The sequence below is a fragment of the Acomys minous genome (genome assembly GCF_964271855.1).
Source record: "Acomys minous genome assembly, chromosome: 8".
NCBI lineage: Eukaryota > Metazoa > Chordata > Mammalia > Rodentia > Muridae > Acomys > Acomys minous.
The window spans coordinates 102054681-102072280 of NC_140489.1; the positions used below are offsets into that span (position 1 = coordinate 102054681).

The following is a 17600-nucleotide window of genomic DNA, read 5'->3' on the forward strand; positions in this document are numbered from 1 at the left end:
GTGCCTATTTAGTGTCCTTTTTTACTCTCCTACCTTGGCCCCATACGGGAGCACCTCAGGAGCTGTTCGTGCGTGCCTGTGTATGAGTCCCGGGCTTCTGGAGGGGAGCAGGAGCTGGAGGCAGAAGTTAACTCCTGAGCACACTGCTCACTGGAGGCCATCCTGGTGCTGCTCGCTCTCAGGCATGACTTCCTAGTTCGTACACAGAGGGGGCAGGGCACCTTCTGCCTGGCTGGCTGGCTGGCCTACTTCGGTAGCTTCTGGTTGGTCGGCTAGCAGCGCATCACAATCACTTCCCGGTCATGCTGCGGCTGTGCTCTCGTAGTGCACTGCACGAACTACGTGTCCCGTCTGGCTGTGCGGCGGCGGAAGCGGAAGCGGGTACGGAGGTACCAGCTGGTCTCCAAAGGGGGGTAGGGGGCTCCATGAATGGAAGCGGCGGCGGCGGCGGGAGCAACCTGAGCTGGTCTCCGGGGCCAGGGCCGGGGGCTGCCCAGTGCCCGCACCGGTGTATGGGGCCGTTTCTTGGACCCTGAGAGCGAGGGCCGGCGGCTGGGCCGAACTAGGAGGGGCGGGGCTCGGCGGCCTCGGGCCGGAGGCGCGTCGGGCTGGAGCCGGTCACGATGCCCCGAAGGAAGCAAAGCCACCCGCAGCCCGTGAAATGCGAGGGGGTCAAAGGTCAGGGGTCAGGGGCCTTGAGTCGGGAGGAATAGGGGTGGGGTCAGTAGAGTGGGTCCAGGTCAAGGTGGAGGGGGACTCCTGAGGGTTGGGGGCGGGTGATCTGGGATCATAGCTCTCCACCAAAGTCTTAAGGGAACCCGAGAGGGTCATCGAGTCCGGGAAGTGCAGTTCGCCACGCCTGACTCCCTGGTTCGGATTCTGGGCATGGCTTGGGAGGGAGATTCCACAAGCACCCTCCCCTCTTTAGTGGACACTGAAGATTCCTTCGACGAAGGACCTGGGGCCCTGGTGTTGGAGAGTGATTTGCTACTAGGCCAAGATCTGGAGTTTGAAGAGGAAGAGGAGGAAGGTGACGGCCACAACGACCAGCTCATGGGCTTTGAGAGAGACTCTGAAGGTGTGTTTAAGGATTAATGGCTATTGGTGACTCAACCCCTTTAAAGTTAGTGTCAGTGACCAAAACACCACTTCCTTCCATAACCTAGGACTGGCTTGGCTAGGATCCCTTAGCAGCATTTTGCTAAGGCGAAGTTGTGGGTCTAGCTAAAGGTGACATCAATACAAGGGTGTGTGGTGCACTCGGCCAAAGTCAATGCCCTTTTAATAACCTTGCCCCCAGCCCCATTTCATCTATATGCACCTCAAGCGAGTCATGGAAAACATTATGGAAATAAGCTGCTCTTTCACGGTAGCAGCTGATCCTGTGTACTCAGAGGTGGTTTCAGTTTCTACCCTAAAGTTTCTCATTTCTTCCTTGGGTATTTTTTTGTAAAGACAAGAGAACCCATTTAAAGGAGTCTGCCCTTTCTGTGTAATTTGCACTATATTGCTTCTGTTTTCTCCAAATTGTGCCTCCTTGAGATGAGTTTCATTTTATAGTCGCCCTTATATAAAAAGGAGCTTTACTGAACCAGTGCTTACAAAAATGATCTCAGGGACCTACATATTTTCACTTATCTCAAGAACTAATGTTGCTTGATATCAGCCTGCAATCCACTTCATGCCCTTGATTTTTTCCATTTATCGGAAACGGCATAGATCAGTAATTAAGCTCAGGAAGGGGGACAGGCTGAATGTTCTGAAGGCAGTGTAGGGGAAATGTAGGTTGCATGGGAGGGCTTTTTAAAAGTTTGGGTTGTTTGTTTTTTAGACCAGATGATGGGTTGGCCAGAATAAGTAGGGCCATAAGGAAGGAGAGTTTGGAACTGGGTCTTCAACCATGCTGACTGGGTTTCTTGCTTCTCTCACCAGGAGACTCTCAGGGGGCCAGACCAGGGCTTCCCTATGGGCTGAGTGATGACGAGTCTGGGGGCGGCCGGGCATTAAGTGCCGAGAGTGAAGTTGAGGAGCCAGCCAGGGGGCCAGGGGAGGCCAGGGGTGAGAGGCCAGGCCCAGCCTGTCAGCTGTGTGGGGGGCCGACAGGTGAGGGGCCGTGTTGTGGGGCAGGAGGGCCGGGTGGGGGGCCCCCGCTGCCCCCACGGCTCCTGTACTCATGCCGCCTCTGCGCCTTCGTGTCCCACTACTCGAGCCACCTGAAGCGGCACATGCAGACACACAGCGGGGAGAAGCCGTTCCGCTGTGGCCGCTGTCCCTACGCCTCAGCCCAGCTCGTCAACCTGACGCGACATACCCGCACCCATACTGGCGAGAAGCCCTACCGCTGTCCCCACTGCCCCTTTGCCTGCAGCAGCCTGGGCAACCTGAGGCGGCATCAGCGCACCCACACAGGGCCTCCCGCTCCTCCATGCCCGACCTGTGGCTTCCGATGCTGTGCTCCACGACCAACCCGGCCTCCCAGTCCCACAGAGCAGGAGGGGACAATGCCCCGTCGACCAGAAGGTAACAAGCAGGACGCAGAGATCCTGGGACGTGGGGGGTAGCAATGGGATACTTGGATTAATGGCCCGTGTCTTATTGTTCCCACAGATGCGCTGATCCTTCCTGATTTGAGCCTCCATGTGCCACCAGGTGGTGCCAGTTTCCTGCCAGACTGTGGGCAGCTGCGGGGTGAAGGGGAGGGTTTGTGTGGTGCTGGATCAGAACCACTGCCAGAGCTGCTGTTCCCTTGGACCTGCCGGGGTTGTGGACAAGAACTGGAGGAGGGTGAGGGCAGCCGGTTGGGAGCTGCCATGTGTGGGCGCTGCATGCGAGGAGAGGCAGGAGGGGGTACCAGTGGGGGGCCCCAGGGCCCCAGCGACAAAGGCTTTGCCTGTAGTCTCTGCCCCTTTGCCACTCACTATCCCAACCACCTGGCTCGGCACATGAAGACTCACAGTGGTGAGAAACCCTTCCGCTGTGCCCGCTGTCCGTATGCCTCCGCTCATCTGGATAACCTGAAACGGCACCAGCGCGTCCACACAGGAGAGAAGCCCTACAAGTGCCCGCTCTGTCCATACGCCTGTGGCAACCTAGCCAACCTCAAGCGTCATGGTCGCATCCACTCTGGTGACAAACCTTTTCGGTGTAGCCTTTGCAACTACAGCTGCAACCAGAGCATGAACCTCAAACGTCATATGCTGCGCCATACGGGTGAGAAACCCTTCCGCTGTGCCACCTGCGCCTATACCACAGGCCACTGGGACAACTACAAGCGCCATCAGAAAGTGCACGGCCATGGTGGGGCAGGCGGACCTGGTCTCTCTGCCCCTGAGGGCTGGGCCCCACCTCACAGCCCACCCTCAGTTTTGAGCACTCGGGGCGCAGCAGCCCTGGGTGCTGCAGGTGGCAGGGCTCTCCATACAGACTCGCCTTGAACTAGGTTCTTTTACTTGGGGCCCTAGGAATTAGCCCTACGCCTGCATTTTATACAAATGAACTCTAGAAACCACCTTCCCCCTCCTCCCCCGCTGGCCAGGGGCTCCACACAGACTAACCTAGGCACCATATGGACCAGCCTGAACCTCATGGGCAGGAGCCATATGGACCGAGGGGCCTTGCTCATGCACTTAACGAGCTCAGTGATGAGGGCCTTGGAACCACAACTGCTCCCAGGGGCTGTGGATGAACTGGCTGGGGACTGCCCAGCTTCTCACCTGTTTTAACTTATTTCAGTGCTTTATAATAAAGGAAACACTAACAAAGCCATGTCTATGCTGAATTGGCGATGGCAAACACTTAGGCCTTACCCTCAGCGTAGCCCTTGCTATGATAGGGGCAGTGAGAGGGAGCCAAAGGTAGGCAGCAGTCAGGCTGAGTTTAATGATGGGGAGCTGGTCGGACCACTCACAGACCTCTGCCCACCCTCTGCCCATGGCCTGGCCCTAAAAAGCCAGAAGCAACCCATGGGGAGCTGTGGGTCCTCCCCAAGGCAGGCAGACATGGTCCCTTGGACTTTGTGCAAAATACTAAATACTAATTTGGCATCAAGGGCCAGCTCTGGAAAAGAGACAGTGATCTTTTGTGTAGCCAGCCCAGGAAAGGGAAGGTAGGTTAGGAGGCCCCTGGCCAAGATGGGGGGGAAAAGAAGTAGGAAGGGAATAGGAAAATCCTCCCCTAATTTGGGAGAATAGGCACAGGGCAAGTCTGTGTAAATTTCCTCTGGGGCAGAGGGCAGACATCCGAGCAGTTGAGATTACAGATCCTCATCTCCAATACCCTCGAAGGCGAAATTGCCGTGGACGGCACTGGCACTGGCATCTGCGCTGGGACTGCCAATTCCCCTCAAGCTCACGGCACTCAGCTTACTCTGTAACAGACGGAGAAGGGTCAGAGGCTGGTAGCATGTGAGCCCCCCCCGACCCCAGCCAACCTCACCAACCCTGTAACTCACTGAGAGTTTGACCATGGATTCCCGGCTGGCATCTGGTGACTCCTGGGGCAGAGGCAGAGCAGTTAGATTAGAAGCAGAGGGGAGGCGAGGCAGGGCTGGGGGCTAAGGCACTAACATTAACTTACGAGCAATGGCGGGGACTTCACTGCTTGCTGGCTGTCTGACCGTCTCAGGGTGCCCCCCACCCGCCGACGCAGCATCTGAGGACAGACCCAGGATAATTCTCTTCAGAGCCCAACCATTACCCCTCCATCTCAAGAGAAACCATACTCATAGGATGAGCCAGGAGAGCACAGGCCCTCAGCGGCTTGGTCCCCACTGGCCACTTACCTTCCTGATACTGCCCCCAGATTTCTTTACCATGAGCTCGTCCACCATGGACTGCAGGCAGATGCTCATCATGATGGCCTGAGGGGAGGAGAAGGCTCATGAGAGAAGCCATCCCTAGCCGGGTCTCCTCCTACACAGAGTCCTGGAAGCCTAGGCTTTGGGACCTGAGGGTTCCATAAGAGCTCTGAAGGTGGGCTCACACCTGCGGGCTGGTGATGGTGACCCACTGTAGCCGGTCCTTGCTCATGAGGTATTCAAAAGCCAGCTCCAGGCGCACCTCACCCCGACCCCGGCTGGGACTGCTCGTGCCTCCGCTGGGGAGTGGCACCTAGAAGAGAACAGGACCCATAGGATTCAGTTTGGCCAACTTGTGGACCTCTGCAGCCTGGAAGCTCAAGGCTTGCCAGGTCCCCATCTCAGAATGCCTCTCCTCCCAGAAGAAAGGCAGGTGTGCTAGTCCCAGCCTTTGGAAAGTTGAGGCAGGAGGATCATGAGTTCAAGGATAACTGGGCTAGTAATAGGAACATAACTAGAAATTGTCTCAAAAAGAAAGAAAAACTCACAGAGGAGGTTACCCTCCAGCACCGCATGCGGGTAACCCGGAAGGAGCCTTCACGGAGCTGCTGGCCGGGCAGTCGCAGCTGGAGACTGAGCTCACTGTTGCCCGCACTGACCACCACAGGGCAGTCCTTCTCTGGGAAGTCAGCCACACAGGCATCAAAACGCAAATAACCATAGTGCCGCAGGGTTTGCGCCAGCCGCAAGAACTGAAAAATGGTTACCAGGTGGAGTGAGTCACAAAGGGGAGGGTTAGCTCGGAGCTAGGGACACCTTGCAGGGAGACAAGGCTAAAGAGCTCACCTCCTTCTTAGAGACCTTCTCTTGCAGAGATTTCAGCTGCCGGTGCTGCTCTTTGGTGACCAGGATCCACCCATGCTCAATATCTGACACGGTCTGCAAACAGTGGGGACAGTGAGTGGGGGCTCCTCGTTAGTAGTTCCCCTGAAGTGATCAAAGTGAGCTCTGTCAGCCTGTCCATACTGCAGTGAGACCCTGACCATAGCAGTTTACAGAGTCAAAGTTGCGCCAGGAGCTCTGACCATGTTCTAGAAACTTCCCCACGAACTGGGAACCAGACTTGGAGGGAGTTTTCTTGAGAAAATGGAATACCATAGTCATTTCAGGGCAAGGGTTCTGAGGCAGCTCCAAGCTCACCTGAGCATAAAGCAGGTTCAGGCCAACCCGGTTCTCCATGACATCGTCGTCATAGGCAGAGTCCCAATAACTGTGAGGCCAAGGGGTGGAAATGGGTAACGGGGCTAAGCAGGGGTAAGGCAGAGGTAGAATCGAAAATGGGCGAACGGAAGCAACTGCAACTATGGGGCTAAGTAATAGTGGGAGAAGTGGGTAGAACCTCTTGGTCTTATTCCCTCGGCCAGAGGAAGCTACTGCAGTGTGTGACCCAGCCATCCAACCCAGGCTCTCCTGCTTTAAGGCCCAGCCCTGACCTCTTTCTGAGCACAATCTTATACTCTTGACTCCGAAGACTGGTGACAGATACGTAAGGCAGCTCAAACTCCTGCAGCTTCCGTACAACTACAGAGTAAAAAAGGAAAATGTGACCAGGCTAAAGAGGAAGGGAAACCAGCACAAGTGCTGGGAGGAAATGTTCCATTCTGAGATGCGTCGGATGAAACTCACGGCCGGAAGCGTAAGCAGTAAAAGCCAGAGACACTCACAAGAAAAGGCTCCGTCTTCTTTTTCTCGAACGAGGAAGAGACTAAAATATCCGATCAAGTCATCTGGAAGATCCAGCTTTGCAGCCACAGCCTGGGAACAGGAAGTACGGCTTATCCAACCAGGTATTTCAGTGCAGAGCCTAGCGTGCACTGGGCAGACGGGCCGTGCTCAACAAGCGCCTCACCTCCAGAACATCTTCGGTCTGGTCAGAAGTTAGCACATTGACTAGAACTTTCTGTCCATTGCTGAGCAGCACTTCCAAGGAAACCTCCTCTGTGGGGACCTGTTGTGTCTCCTGTATGAACAGATGCAGATGTGAGGCCCTGCCTTGTTAATTAAGGTCTAGGTTCCAGCTCAGGTGAACCTCACTTTCCTGGCCCCCTCTGGTATCATCATCCTTAAATACAGGCTAGACTTCCCTTGACATCAGTGGTAGGGCAGAAGCTTCTTTGGGGGAAAAAAACGGGAGAGGGGCAGACCAGGAAGTAACCATGTAACTAAAATGACAGGGCACCGGGCAGGTCTTTCCTTTAAATATGGTTCTACCTACAGAGCCTTACCTGTTGGGCCCGACGTAGAAAACTATTAAAGGTCTCACTGCTCCCAAGCAACGGGTCTTGCCGAACTGTGGGGTCAAGAGAATGACATTCCGGTAACTTAGGACTCAGTCTTGGCCTCCTCGAGTCCTCCTCTTAGTAGGGTCCCCCAACCCCATATCCTGGGCTGATGGTAGCCTGCCACATCCCCCAGCTGGCCTCACCTCACACACTGTTTGCATAAATTCTTCACCTGCCCCACCCTTGGCTGCCATCTAGTTGAGTCCAGTCTACAGAACTAGGGAAATAACAGCAATGTTAATCTAACGCATATCCGATACAAAGTTCTCCCCACCAACCTGAATCACTCTTCAAACTCGCGTCATACTAGTATTTCCCATAGAGACCCATCTGCGGGTTGCTTTACTGCTATGGAGTTTAAACTCCATGATGGCTATTCGCTTTGCTGATCAGCATCAGGCAAGAGGCTTCCTAAGTGTAACTGATGGAGGCGGTTCTCAGCCTGGATCTCACCCATCCACTCACCAGCTTGCATGTACTTCTCTAACTGCTCGCGCCTCTGCTCCACCTCTGCAGGCGTCAGGGAGAAAAGCTTCTTTGGGGGGAATGCGGGAAGCACGTTGGCCCCATACTCCTTCCGAAGCTATGTAGAGAAAGAGATACGATTCTTCACATTAACATCGGAAGTAGGAGGTGGCAGCCGAGATTCCTCCAAGGCCTCCTGGGTTCCCCTAACAACTCTAAAGTGGCCACGTGAGGAAAGATGACTTTGGCAGACTCAGGACCTCAAGAATCTTAAGTGTAAGCTTTTTGTATGTGCTCACGTGTGTATAAGCACCTTCACACTGTACAGTGAGTTTTCATGGGGTCCGAGAGCCCTTTGATTTTTCTAGCAAGACTGTTCACTGAACCCTCACAGGATGTAGAGAGCACTCATGTACACAAATAATAAAGTCATAGTATGCTCATACAGTCTGTTGAAGGGACTTTGCTGATTGAGGAATTTATTTTTCATCTGAAAAAAAACTGAGGCCCAAAGAAATTAGGTAACTTGCTCAGGACTGACAATTAGTTATCATTAGACCCAGGGCTCTCTACAGAGTTAAACACAGTTCACTGTCCGGTGAGGAAAGGAATTGTTGCATCATTGATACATGACCCTTGGAACAGGTATAGGCTCAAAGAAGGCAAGAACAATCAAGGAAGTCAGCCAATAGTGTGGATTAAACAGGGAAACGAATTTCTAAGTTGTAGCTTAGGTGACAGAAGAAATGTGCTTTGGCTAACAGGCTTTGGCTTCTCCGTGCGGAGGCAAAGCAGACAGCTCAGAAAAGAAGGGATGAGGATGTAAGGCTGGAGAGGAGCAGGAATTGTGAGAGACAAGCTGCTTAGGGAGTTCCCCTGAAATGTCACGCTAACAAGGTACACTTTTTCACAGTGGCAGTGATTAAAGGGGAATGCAATGAAAGCGGGTTAATGCCATGAGTACGGAAGGGCTTGAAGTTGCGTCTAGCCGGGAGAGAGCTAGTCCCACCTGCTCGTGTAGGCCCAGGAGCTGGCTGTAGCGCACCCGACAGTGCAGGACTCCATTCACGTGAATGTTATAGGCCTGGAGATAGAAAAGAAGGCAAACATCTCAGGGTCAAAGTCCAAACCACCTCTTGCCTCTAGAAACCTGGCCGGAAGTTGTCTGACATCCGTTTTCGCAAGGCGTCCCGGCATTTAGCCTGTTTTCTCCCCCCCAGGGCTCCTAGCAAAAGGCCTAGTCCAGGGGAAACTCGGGCATTTGTGCGCCAGTCTCCCTCCTGCAGATGACAGTGATGCCCACCAACAGGACACTTGCGGCCCAGGGACAGCAATCGCCCAAAGAACCTACTGGAGCTTGGGGTGACTTCTGTACGAAGCTGAGACATGAGATGGCTTCCAGGTTAGTTTGAAGGCAGGAGGCCGCTCCGAGGGCTCCGGCCCGTTAACCCCGCCCCAGCCCAGCTCTAGCAGCTTCTCACCACGTAGGCGGAGCCGCCGCTGTCCCCGCTGCGGGACTCGGTTTCAGGAATGGAAAAGTGCATGTTCCCTAAGGCGGAGCTCCGTACTACCAGGGCCGCAGCGGCTCTGCTTGCTCGCCTCCGCCACTCAGCGCCTCTCCGTAGCCCAGCTCGCCATTTTGGGGGACCTGAACTCCGAGGTGGGAAGGCTGTAGGACGTCGGCTCGGCGAGCACCAACCTCGGCATGCTGGGAGCTGTAGTCGAGAGCCGGAGAGCATCCTAATTGGGAACCAACATCCCGTGGTTCTCATCGCGATCCGTAGTCGGGGGCGGGACCCAGAGCACGCCGGAAGTTGTAGTCCGCTGGGGACTGACTCCGCGGGAGACGGCTGGGGAGCTTGACTCCCAGGTGGCGCTGTAGTTTGAGTGACCTCGGCGGGAGGAGCCTAGGACCCACAATCATGGCTGCGGTGGCGGTGGCTGTTCGTGAAGGTGAGTGAGGGGCTGGATGCACCAACTGGTACAGGAGCAGATAAGCGACGGGTCGCTGGTGGGGGGTACCGAGCGCTTTTGGGCCTTGCCGCACGGGTTCTGCCCATCTCGGGACTCTGATTTACATCATCTAGGGCGCTGCTCGGCGCCGCTTGCCGGCTGTTCCCAGAAGGGTGACTGACCCTTTTCCTCCCCCGCCTGTCCTTTGATCCTGTCGCGCAGTGCGTCCCCACGCGGATCCCGGAGCGCCTCGCGCCCGGCAGCCGAGCTGTGGTCATGCCAACCCAGCAGCCAGCTGCGCCGAGTCTCCCCAAGCCCTCCCGGAGCCTCTCTGGCTCACTCTGTGCCCTGTTTTCTGATGCAGAATCGAGATCCGAGATGAAGGCAGAACTTTCTCCTCGGCCCGGGGTAAGTGAGGGAGACCTCCCAAGTCGCCTGTCAAGCGCTGCACAGAAAGCTGTGTCACCTTCATTCGGCTCCATCTCCCACCCTTTTTCAGTTCATTTCTCAGTAGAACCAGGAGATTTTACAGAGCTTTATGGCGTGTGCCTATGGCTCTGAAGAAGTTTGTCTCCCTATGTAAGTCAGAGAGGGTTAGGGACTTAACCTGTGGGAATCTAGTAAGCATCCAATAGTGATACGCCTTTGGAATGGCCTGAGGAAGAGCAGTTCCCGTGTCTGTGTCTCAGGCAGCGGGGCGGGAGATGACCCAAGAAGAGAAGCTTCAGCTTCGGAAAGAAAAGAAACAGCAGAAGAAGAAACGGAAGGAGGAAAAGGGGACAGACCAAGAAATTGGCTCTGCTGTATCCGCAGCTCAGTGTCAAGGTGAGGGGACTTATTAAAGAGCTGGGGTAGGGACGCTGGTTGAGGGATTTGGAAGGGGAGAAGGAAAGATGGAAGAGGTTACTTGGAAGACAGTGGCAAGCAGACAAAGCCGGGTCCCGGTGCCCAGGAGGCAAGGGCAGGCAGATCTCTGTAAATAGATAAATTAAAGGGTAACGTTAGTTGGGGCAAAGAGTTCAGCATCCTAGGACTTGGGCACCTCTTCTCGCTGTCTTTAGCAGATGCAACCAGAGAACTCCCGGGACCTGGTAGTCAACCGGGAGGCACTGCTGGGGAGAAAGTTCCACCTGGCAGGAGTAAGGCAGAACTTCGCGCTGAAAGGAGAGCCAAGCAGGAGGCAGAGCGGGCCCTGAAACAGGCAAGAAAGGGGGAACAAGGCGGCCCCCCTCCTCAGGCCTGCCCCAGCACGGCTGGAGAAGCCACCTCAGGTATCTTCTTGTCATGTTCAAACTCCAGTCACTCCAAATTCTTATAACTAACTCGGGCTCCCATGCTTCCCATAGGAGACAGAGTTTAAAGTTTTCCTGCTAACTCCATCCCTACCCCTATTTTTGACTCCCCCCACCCCCACCCCAAGCTCCATCTTCCCGACTTCCTGTTTTCCACGCAGTCCCACATGCGCTGAAAACCCATCACCCATTTTGAGACGTTTGGCGTCTTGAAAGCGTATCATTAACTTTCAGGAGGGAAGCGTCTCCCTGAGCACACCCAGGTTGATGACCCCACACTCCTGAGGAGGCTTGTTAGAAAACCAGATGGACAACAGGTAGGAAGCAGCTTTGGTGTTTGGAGAATTGCCCTGGGCGAAGAAAGGGTCTGGGAAAGCACATATTAGGGTCAAAGAAATGAGTTGGCTTTCTACCGGGCTTTGTCTCATTTAGTCCCATTCCTTTGTTTTCTCAAGGTTCCTACACGAAAGGATTATGGATCCAAAGTCAGTCTCTTCTCCCACCTACCCCAGTACAGCAGACAAAACTCCTTGACCCAGTACATGAGGTAGGGTCTTAGGGAAGTTTTCGTAACTTGCAAGTCTGAGGAGATTGAGGAACTCAGTGTTTGAAGTAGCTGGAAAGTGTGGGTAGGTGGGGTTCAAACTCAAGGTAAAGCTGCAGGGAGTGGGGTGTCTGTGCTAGTGAAGGAAGTTCCTTTTCATGAGGGGAGGTGGGGGAGAGGTACTCAAGTTCCCTTAAAAAGTCTGTGACACCACTGTCCCGTCAGCATCCCATCCTCTGTGATCCACCCAGCCATGGTACGACTTGGTCTGCAGTACTCCCAGGGCCTTGTCAGTGGCTCCAATGCCCGCTGCATCGCACTGCTCCGCGCCTTGCAACAGGTATGCCCTGTTCTCGTCTCTGACTCTGCCCCACTCCCTAAGACTGCCCTAGCATGTCTTTCCCGCCCCCCCCCCCAAATTCCCCCATCCAGGTCACCTCTGGGACAAAGAAGGAATGACTCTCACACTCTGAACATTTCCCCCAGGGAAGCTTGCCTCTACCCCATTTCAGAGACCTTCCTTAAGGACATTTTGCTGACCCATTTGTGTATTCTGTAGGTGATTCAGGATTACACAACACCTCCCAGTGAGGACCTCTCCAGGGATCTTGTAAATAAGCTAAAGCCCTACATCAGGTGAGCCCTGGCGTGCAGCTCCACTTGCACCTTATGCGGTCCCTTCTCTGATTTCGTCTTGCTGTTCTCTTTTAAGTCCTAACCAGTTGCACAAACCTGGGGCATTGTTGTTGCAGCTTCCTGACCCAGTGCCGCCCCCTGTCAGCAAGCATGTGCAACGCCATCAAGTTCCTTAACAAGGAAATTACTGGCATGAGCAGCTCCAAGCGGGAAGAGGAGGTGATGAAGGACTCTGGGAATGGGAAAGGCAAGGCTGCGCCTGTGGTTAGGTCGCGCAGCACATTCTGAACTCATGAATTGGCATGCCCCACAGCCCTAGTCACTGCTTAGGGAAGTGCTTAGGCACTTGCATTCCTGCCATCTTGGGGTCCAGTTCAGGCCCATTGTTATATACGTATTCAAGCAAAGGGCATGGTGATTTTTGATTTTTGTTTTGAGCATATGGTCTCAGCTGTCCTGACCAAGTTGGCCTCGGACTCAGAGACCCTCCTGCTTCCTGAGTGCTAGGATCATGATTGGCACATCAGGCATGACAAGCAGACAGTGCACTGTATCCATGTGCTCTCGACATTTAGGCCAAGTCAGAACTCGGAGAAGCCATTGACCGGTACATACAGGAGAAGATTGTGCTGGCAGCTCAGGCAATTTCACGGTCTGCCTCTAAGAAGATCAGCGATGGGGACGTGATCCTGGTGTATGGATGGTAGGGTCGACGCTGACTGAGGAAACTGGGGAGGGCGACCGTCAGAGGACACGCCTGCCCTGGCTTTGGACAGGCCACCAGCTAGTAGCGTTTATAACACCTCTTCTCCCTCCATGTCTAGCTCATCCCTGGTGTCACGGATTCTCCGGGAGGCTTGGGTCGAGGGCAGGCGGTTTCGGGTGGTGGTGGTGGACAGCAGGCCCCGGCTTGAGGGAAGGCACATGCTCCGCTCTCTTGTTCGTGCTGGGGTCCCTACCTCCTACCTGCTGATTCCTGCAGCCTCCTACGTGCTCCCAGAGGTGAGAGTCCTCACAGGAGAGGAACTCCAGAGATGAAAAGGAAGGGTGTAGTAGCACGGGCACAGTAACCTTATGTTTTGTTCTTTTTCCCTGTTTGCATTTCTTTATTGTGGCAGGGAGTGGGAGAGGGGCTGGGAGTAGGCAGAGGCAGCGCGCCCTGGCTTCTGTGTGGAAGTCAGAGGACACCCTTTAGAAGTGTCGGCTCTTCCCACATTCACATCCTGAGGACAGAACTCAGATTGCCAAGGTTGGCAGTGACTTTACCCATTGAGCCACCTCATTGGCCCTTACCTTTTATTATATTTATTTATGTTGAGGGGAGGGAGGAGCAGGGTTTCTCTGGGTAGCCCTTTTTTTTTTTTTTTAAAGACAAAGTCTCATTATGTGGTCCTAGCTGGCCTAGGGAATCCACAGAAATCTGCTTGCTTTTGCCTCCCACGTACTGAGATTAAAGGTGACACCTAACACCTTTTATCCTTAGTAGAAAAAGTGGGTGTGGTGGTGATACTAGCACTTGGAAGGCAGAGGCAGACAGATCTCTTGAGTTCAAGGCCAGCCTGGTCTAGAGAGTGAATTCCAGCCAGGGCTATCTATACAGAGAAACCCTGTCTTGAAACAAAAACAAAAGGGAGAGAGAGAGATACAGAGAAGCAACTGCTACATGCAAAAGTACAGTTTAGCTATTACAAGAACATTATGTTAAAGCAGCAGCCACTGAAAGGAACAGGGCGGTTTCACTACTCTGGGACAATACAAGATGGCAGAGGCAGGGGGCTTCATTATATGCTGATAGAACATGGCATCTTTCTTCCCACTCCACACTGTCTCACAGGTTTCTAAGGTGCTATTGGGAGCTCATGCACTCCTGGCCAATGGGTCTGTGATGTCACGGGTAGGGACAGCACAGCTGGCCCTGGTTGCTCGAGCGTATAATGTTCCAGTACTGGTCTGCTGCGAAACATACAAGTTCTGTGAGCGTGTGCAGACTGATGCCTTCGTCTCCAATGAGCTAGGTAAGCAGAGGAGAGGTCAGTAACCAGCTGAGGCTGTCGGAGCCTGAGGATACTTGGGAGAGGAAGGGAAATTAAACCCTGACTTTTTTTCTAAAAGGATGCTAACAGGCCCACTCACTATTGCAGATGACCCTGATGATCTGCAGTGTACGCGGGGAGGGCAGGTGGCCCTGGCTAACTGGCAGAACCATCCATCCCTCCGGTTGTTGAATCTGGTCTATGATGTGACGCCGCCTGAGCTCGTGGATCTGGTGATCACAGAGTTGGGCATGATCCCTTGCAGCTCTGTGCCTGTTGTCCTTCGGGTCAAGAGCAGTGACCAGTGAAAAGGAACAAGGGTCAATAAAAACCTACTCCTTACCCCTTAACTCTGCTGCCTTTGTATGTCTGAGCATCTCTGCCTCTTAGGTCAGGAACTCATACTCTGCAACCCCTCACACCCACTGGGAACCTGGCTATGCAAACCCTTCTCAGGTGATTGACTCCAAGCCAGTGCTTTGGAGCAAGATGGTTCGCTTAGGTATCAAAGCTGTTCATAGGCCAGGCGTGTGGCATTCCCAGAACTCCCCTTTAACCCCAGCAGAGGTAGCCAGTCTCTATAAAATTTCCCCTGCCCCCAATCTCTGTAAAATTAAAGGCCAGCCTGTTCTATATATTGAGTTCCAAGCCAGCTAGGGCTACAAAGTGAGACCTTGTTTCAAAAACAACTACTACCAGCACTCGGAAGACAGAGGCAGGCGGATCGCTGTGAGTTTGAGGCCAGCCTGGTCTACAAAGTGAGTCCAGGACAGCTAAGGCTACACAGAGAAACCCTGTTTCGAAAAACCAACTACTGGGCTGGAGAGGTAGCTCACTGGTGAAGAACACTGGCTCTTTTTTCCAGAGGACCAGTGTTCAGTACCCAGCACCCATATGGTGGTTCACACCCATCTGTAACTCAGTTTCAGAATATCCAATGCCCTCTGCTGACCTCCTTGGGCACCAGGCATGTATGTGATGCACATACAGGTGGACAAGATACACATACACATAGTAGCTGGGCATGGTGGCACACGCTTTTAATCCCAGCACTCTGGAGGCAGAGACAAGATCTGAGTTTGAGGCCAGGAAGTATACTGAAAGTTCTAGAAGTACACAGAAAATCCCTGTCTCAAAAACAAAAACCTAAATAAATATAATTTAAAAACATAAAATTTTTATCTATTTTTTTTTCTCGAAATAGGGTTTCTCTGTGTATTAGCTCTGGCTGTCCTGGAACTCTCTTTGTAGACCAGGCTAGCTTCGAACTCACTTACCTCTGCCTCCCAAGTGCTGGGATGAAAGGTGTGTACCACCATGCCTGGCTATAAAAAACATTTTTTTAACAAAAAGCTATTCATGTCTTGAGTCATTAGTGCTGGTATTTGTGTAGTACCTGAGGTGTAAGTCACAAGGAGCTATGGCGGGATGTAGATGCAGAAGCAGAAATCAAAAAGCCAAGAGCAGAGCTAGAGCTTAGTTATAGCTCACCTGGAACAAGGCTTTGGAGCCATCCCCAGCACAAGTCCTAGCCTTAGTGATAAATTTATTTATTGGTCTTTCCTGAGACAGGGTTTCTCTGTAGCCCTGTTGGCTGTCCTGGAACTCATTCTGTAGATCAGGCTGGCCTTGAACTCAGAGATCCCGCTTGCCTCTGCTTCCCCAGTGCTGAGATTAAAAAGGTGTGCACCACCACTCCTAGCTCTAAATTGGCATTTATGTCAGAAATACTTATGCTGGAAAGGTGGAGAGATAGTTCAGTGGTTAAGAGTACTGACTGTTCTTCCAGAGGACCTGGGCTCAGCACCCACATGGCAACTTACAGCCCCTTGTAACTCCGAGATCTGACACCCTCTTTTAAACATATATGTAGGCAATACACATAAAAATAAATAAATACTCCCTCCCCCATTTAAAAAAAAACAAGATATACTTATTATGTATACAGTGTTCTGCCTCCACGTACACTTGCACACCAGGAGAGAATAGATCTCATTATAGATGGGTGAGCCACTGCAGAGACCAAACCAATGCCATTTTGTGTTCAGGGTCTGCTAACTTGACACCCCCCCCCCACCATCCCCACCCTCGGAGTTTCCAGGGAGAGCCACAAACATACAGCTAGTAATCGGCCCTAGAAGCTTGCACCCCAGGCCAACCAATCAGAGCTACAGGTCACAGTGACCAGAGCAAACAAAAAAATCTCCCCCCCCCCAGTCTGGCCCTGGTCCCCAAGCCAATCAGTGTAAAGGGCAACATTTCTGTACCCCTCTGACCTATCATGTAACAACAAGGCTTAGAAACCCCTGCCTGCAATTTTTCCTTTAAAAACCCTGTTCCCCTAGCACTACGGGCCACCATCTTCCCTTCTCATGAGGGAGCTGACGGTCCAGGCTCTGAGCTTGACTAATGAGACCCTATGTGATTTGCATCTGGCTGATTCCTGGTGGTCTTTGGGGGTTTCACGACTTGGGCATTATACCACCATGTGGTTGCTAGGAAATGAACTCAGGACCTTTGGAAGAGCAGCCAGTACCCTTAACCTCTGAGCCATCTCTCCAGCCTTTTGTTTTGTTTTGTTTTTAGAGACAGAATTGTTCTGTATAGCCTACTCACTTTGTAGACCATGCTGGCCCTGAACTCACAGTCACCTGCCTCTACCTCTGCCTTCCCTAGTGCTGGGATTACAGGCATGTGCCACCCAGGCCAGCACTTTTCCCTTTTATACTGTTAGATTGATACATCTATATGAAATCTTACTGATAAAAAAAAGGAGTCAGTCACAAGGCATTACAGCTGAGGCATAAAGAAGTTGTTTATATCATAACTTAAGTCAGGATGTGGTCACAAGCAGCCTGAATCCATCCTTAAGATTATGTGGCCTAGAACTGTCTCAACTCCCTTCCCCCAAAGGGGGGTTACTTGTTACTCTTGCAGAGTTTCCAGAATTCATGTCAGGTGCCTCATCTACTTCCAGTTCCAGAGATCTGATGCTCTCTGACCTTCAAAGGCACCTAAACATATATGGTACAAATAAACTCACACAGGCATACACACATACACATTAAAAAAAAAAAGTGTTGGCTTTCCTCCCATCTTCTAAGTGCTGGAGATTGCTGGTACAAGTACAAGCCACAATATCTGGCTCTGCTATGCTCTTCAGGTTAACATACAAAGGGAGTCCAGGACAGCCAAGGCTACACAGAAAAACCCTGTCTTGGAACTCTCTCTCGAAAAAAACAAACAAACAAAAAAAAAAAAATTTTTTTTTTTTTTTTTTTTTTTGGTTTTTCGAGACAGGGTTTCTCTGTGTCACCTTGGCTGTCTTGGACTCGCTTTGTAGACCAGGCTGGCCTCGAACTCACATCGATCCACCTGCCTCTGCCTCCCGAGTGCTGGGATTAAAGGCATGCGCCACCACACCCGGCTCCAAAAAATTTTTTTTTCTCAGTAAAAGAATAGGGTGGCAGCCAGGTGAGTTGGTACATGCCTTTAATTCCAGCACTTGGGAGGCAGAGGCAGGTGGATTGCTGTGAGTTT

At 52.6% G+C, this 17600-nt stretch overlaps 3 protein-coding genes across 9 annotated transcripts; 2 read left to right on the forward strand and 1 right to left on the reverse strand.

The window, feature by feature from the left end:
• Positions 1–150: 150 nt before the first annotated feature.
• On the forward strand, positions 151–3761 carry ZNF513 (zinc finger protein 513). The gene is made up of 4 exons (XM_084792617.1): positions 151–678; positions 929–1078; positions 1933–2520; positions 2608–3761. The coding sequence occupies exons 1-4, from the start codon at positions 624–626 to the stop codon at positions 3432–3434; spliced, it is 1620 nt and encodes a 539-aa protein (XP_084648743.1). The 5' UTR covers positions 151–623; the 3' UTR covers positions 3435–3761.
• Positions 3762–3855: 94 nt separating this feature from the next.
• SNX17 (sorting nexin 17) lies at positions 3856–9298 on the reverse strand. 2 transcript variants are annotated; one of them, XM_084792615.1, is made up of 15 exons: positions 9084–9298; positions 8612–8686; positions 7603–7720; positions 7081–7145; positions 6705–6815; positions 6520–6610; positions 6289–6376; positions 5996–6065; positions 5642–5734; positions 5344–5547; positions 4983–5108; positions 4781–4858; positions 4576–4650; positions 4451–4492; positions 3856–4366 (listed from the first exon to the last, which is right to left on the reverse strand). In XM_084792615.1, exons 1-15 carry the CDS (start codon positions 9144–9146, stop codon positions 4253–4255), a joined length of 1413 nt encoding a protein of 470 aa, XP_084648741.1. In that variant the 5' UTR covers positions 9147–9298; the 3' UTR covers positions 3856–4252. The 2 variants fall into 2 exon arrangements, with proteins under 2 accessions (XP_084648741.1, XP_084648742.1); XM_084792616.1 differs by lacking the exon at positions 9084–9298 and adding an exon at positions 8954–9057.
• Positions 9299–9403: 105 nt separating this feature from the next.
• Positions 9404–14410, forward strand: EIF2B4 (eukaryotic translation initiation factor 2B subunit delta). Of its 6 annotated transcripts, none has more exons than XM_084792613.1 (13): positions 9404–9555; positions 9920–9963; positions 10245–10380; positions 10617–10826; positions 11082–11164; positions 11303–11394; positions 11617–11731; positions 11951–12027; positions 12144–12246; positions 12603–12730; positions 12852–13029; positions 13862–14042; positions 14169–14410. In XM_084792613.1, the coding sequence occupies exons 1-13, from the start codon at positions 9525–9527 to the stop codon at positions 14366–14368; spliced, it is 1578 nt and encodes a 525-aa protein (XP_084648739.1). In that variant the 5' UTR covers positions 9404–9524; the 3' UTR covers positions 14369–14410. The 6 variants fall into 6 exon arrangements, with proteins under 6 accessions (XP_084648739.1, XP_084648740.1, XP_084648737.1 ...); XM_084792614.1 differs by having other exon boundaries at positions 10620–10826; XM_084792611.1 differs by having other exon boundaries at positions 9423–9555; positions 9778–9963.
• The last annotated feature ends 3190 nt before the right edge of the window (positions 14411–17600 follow it).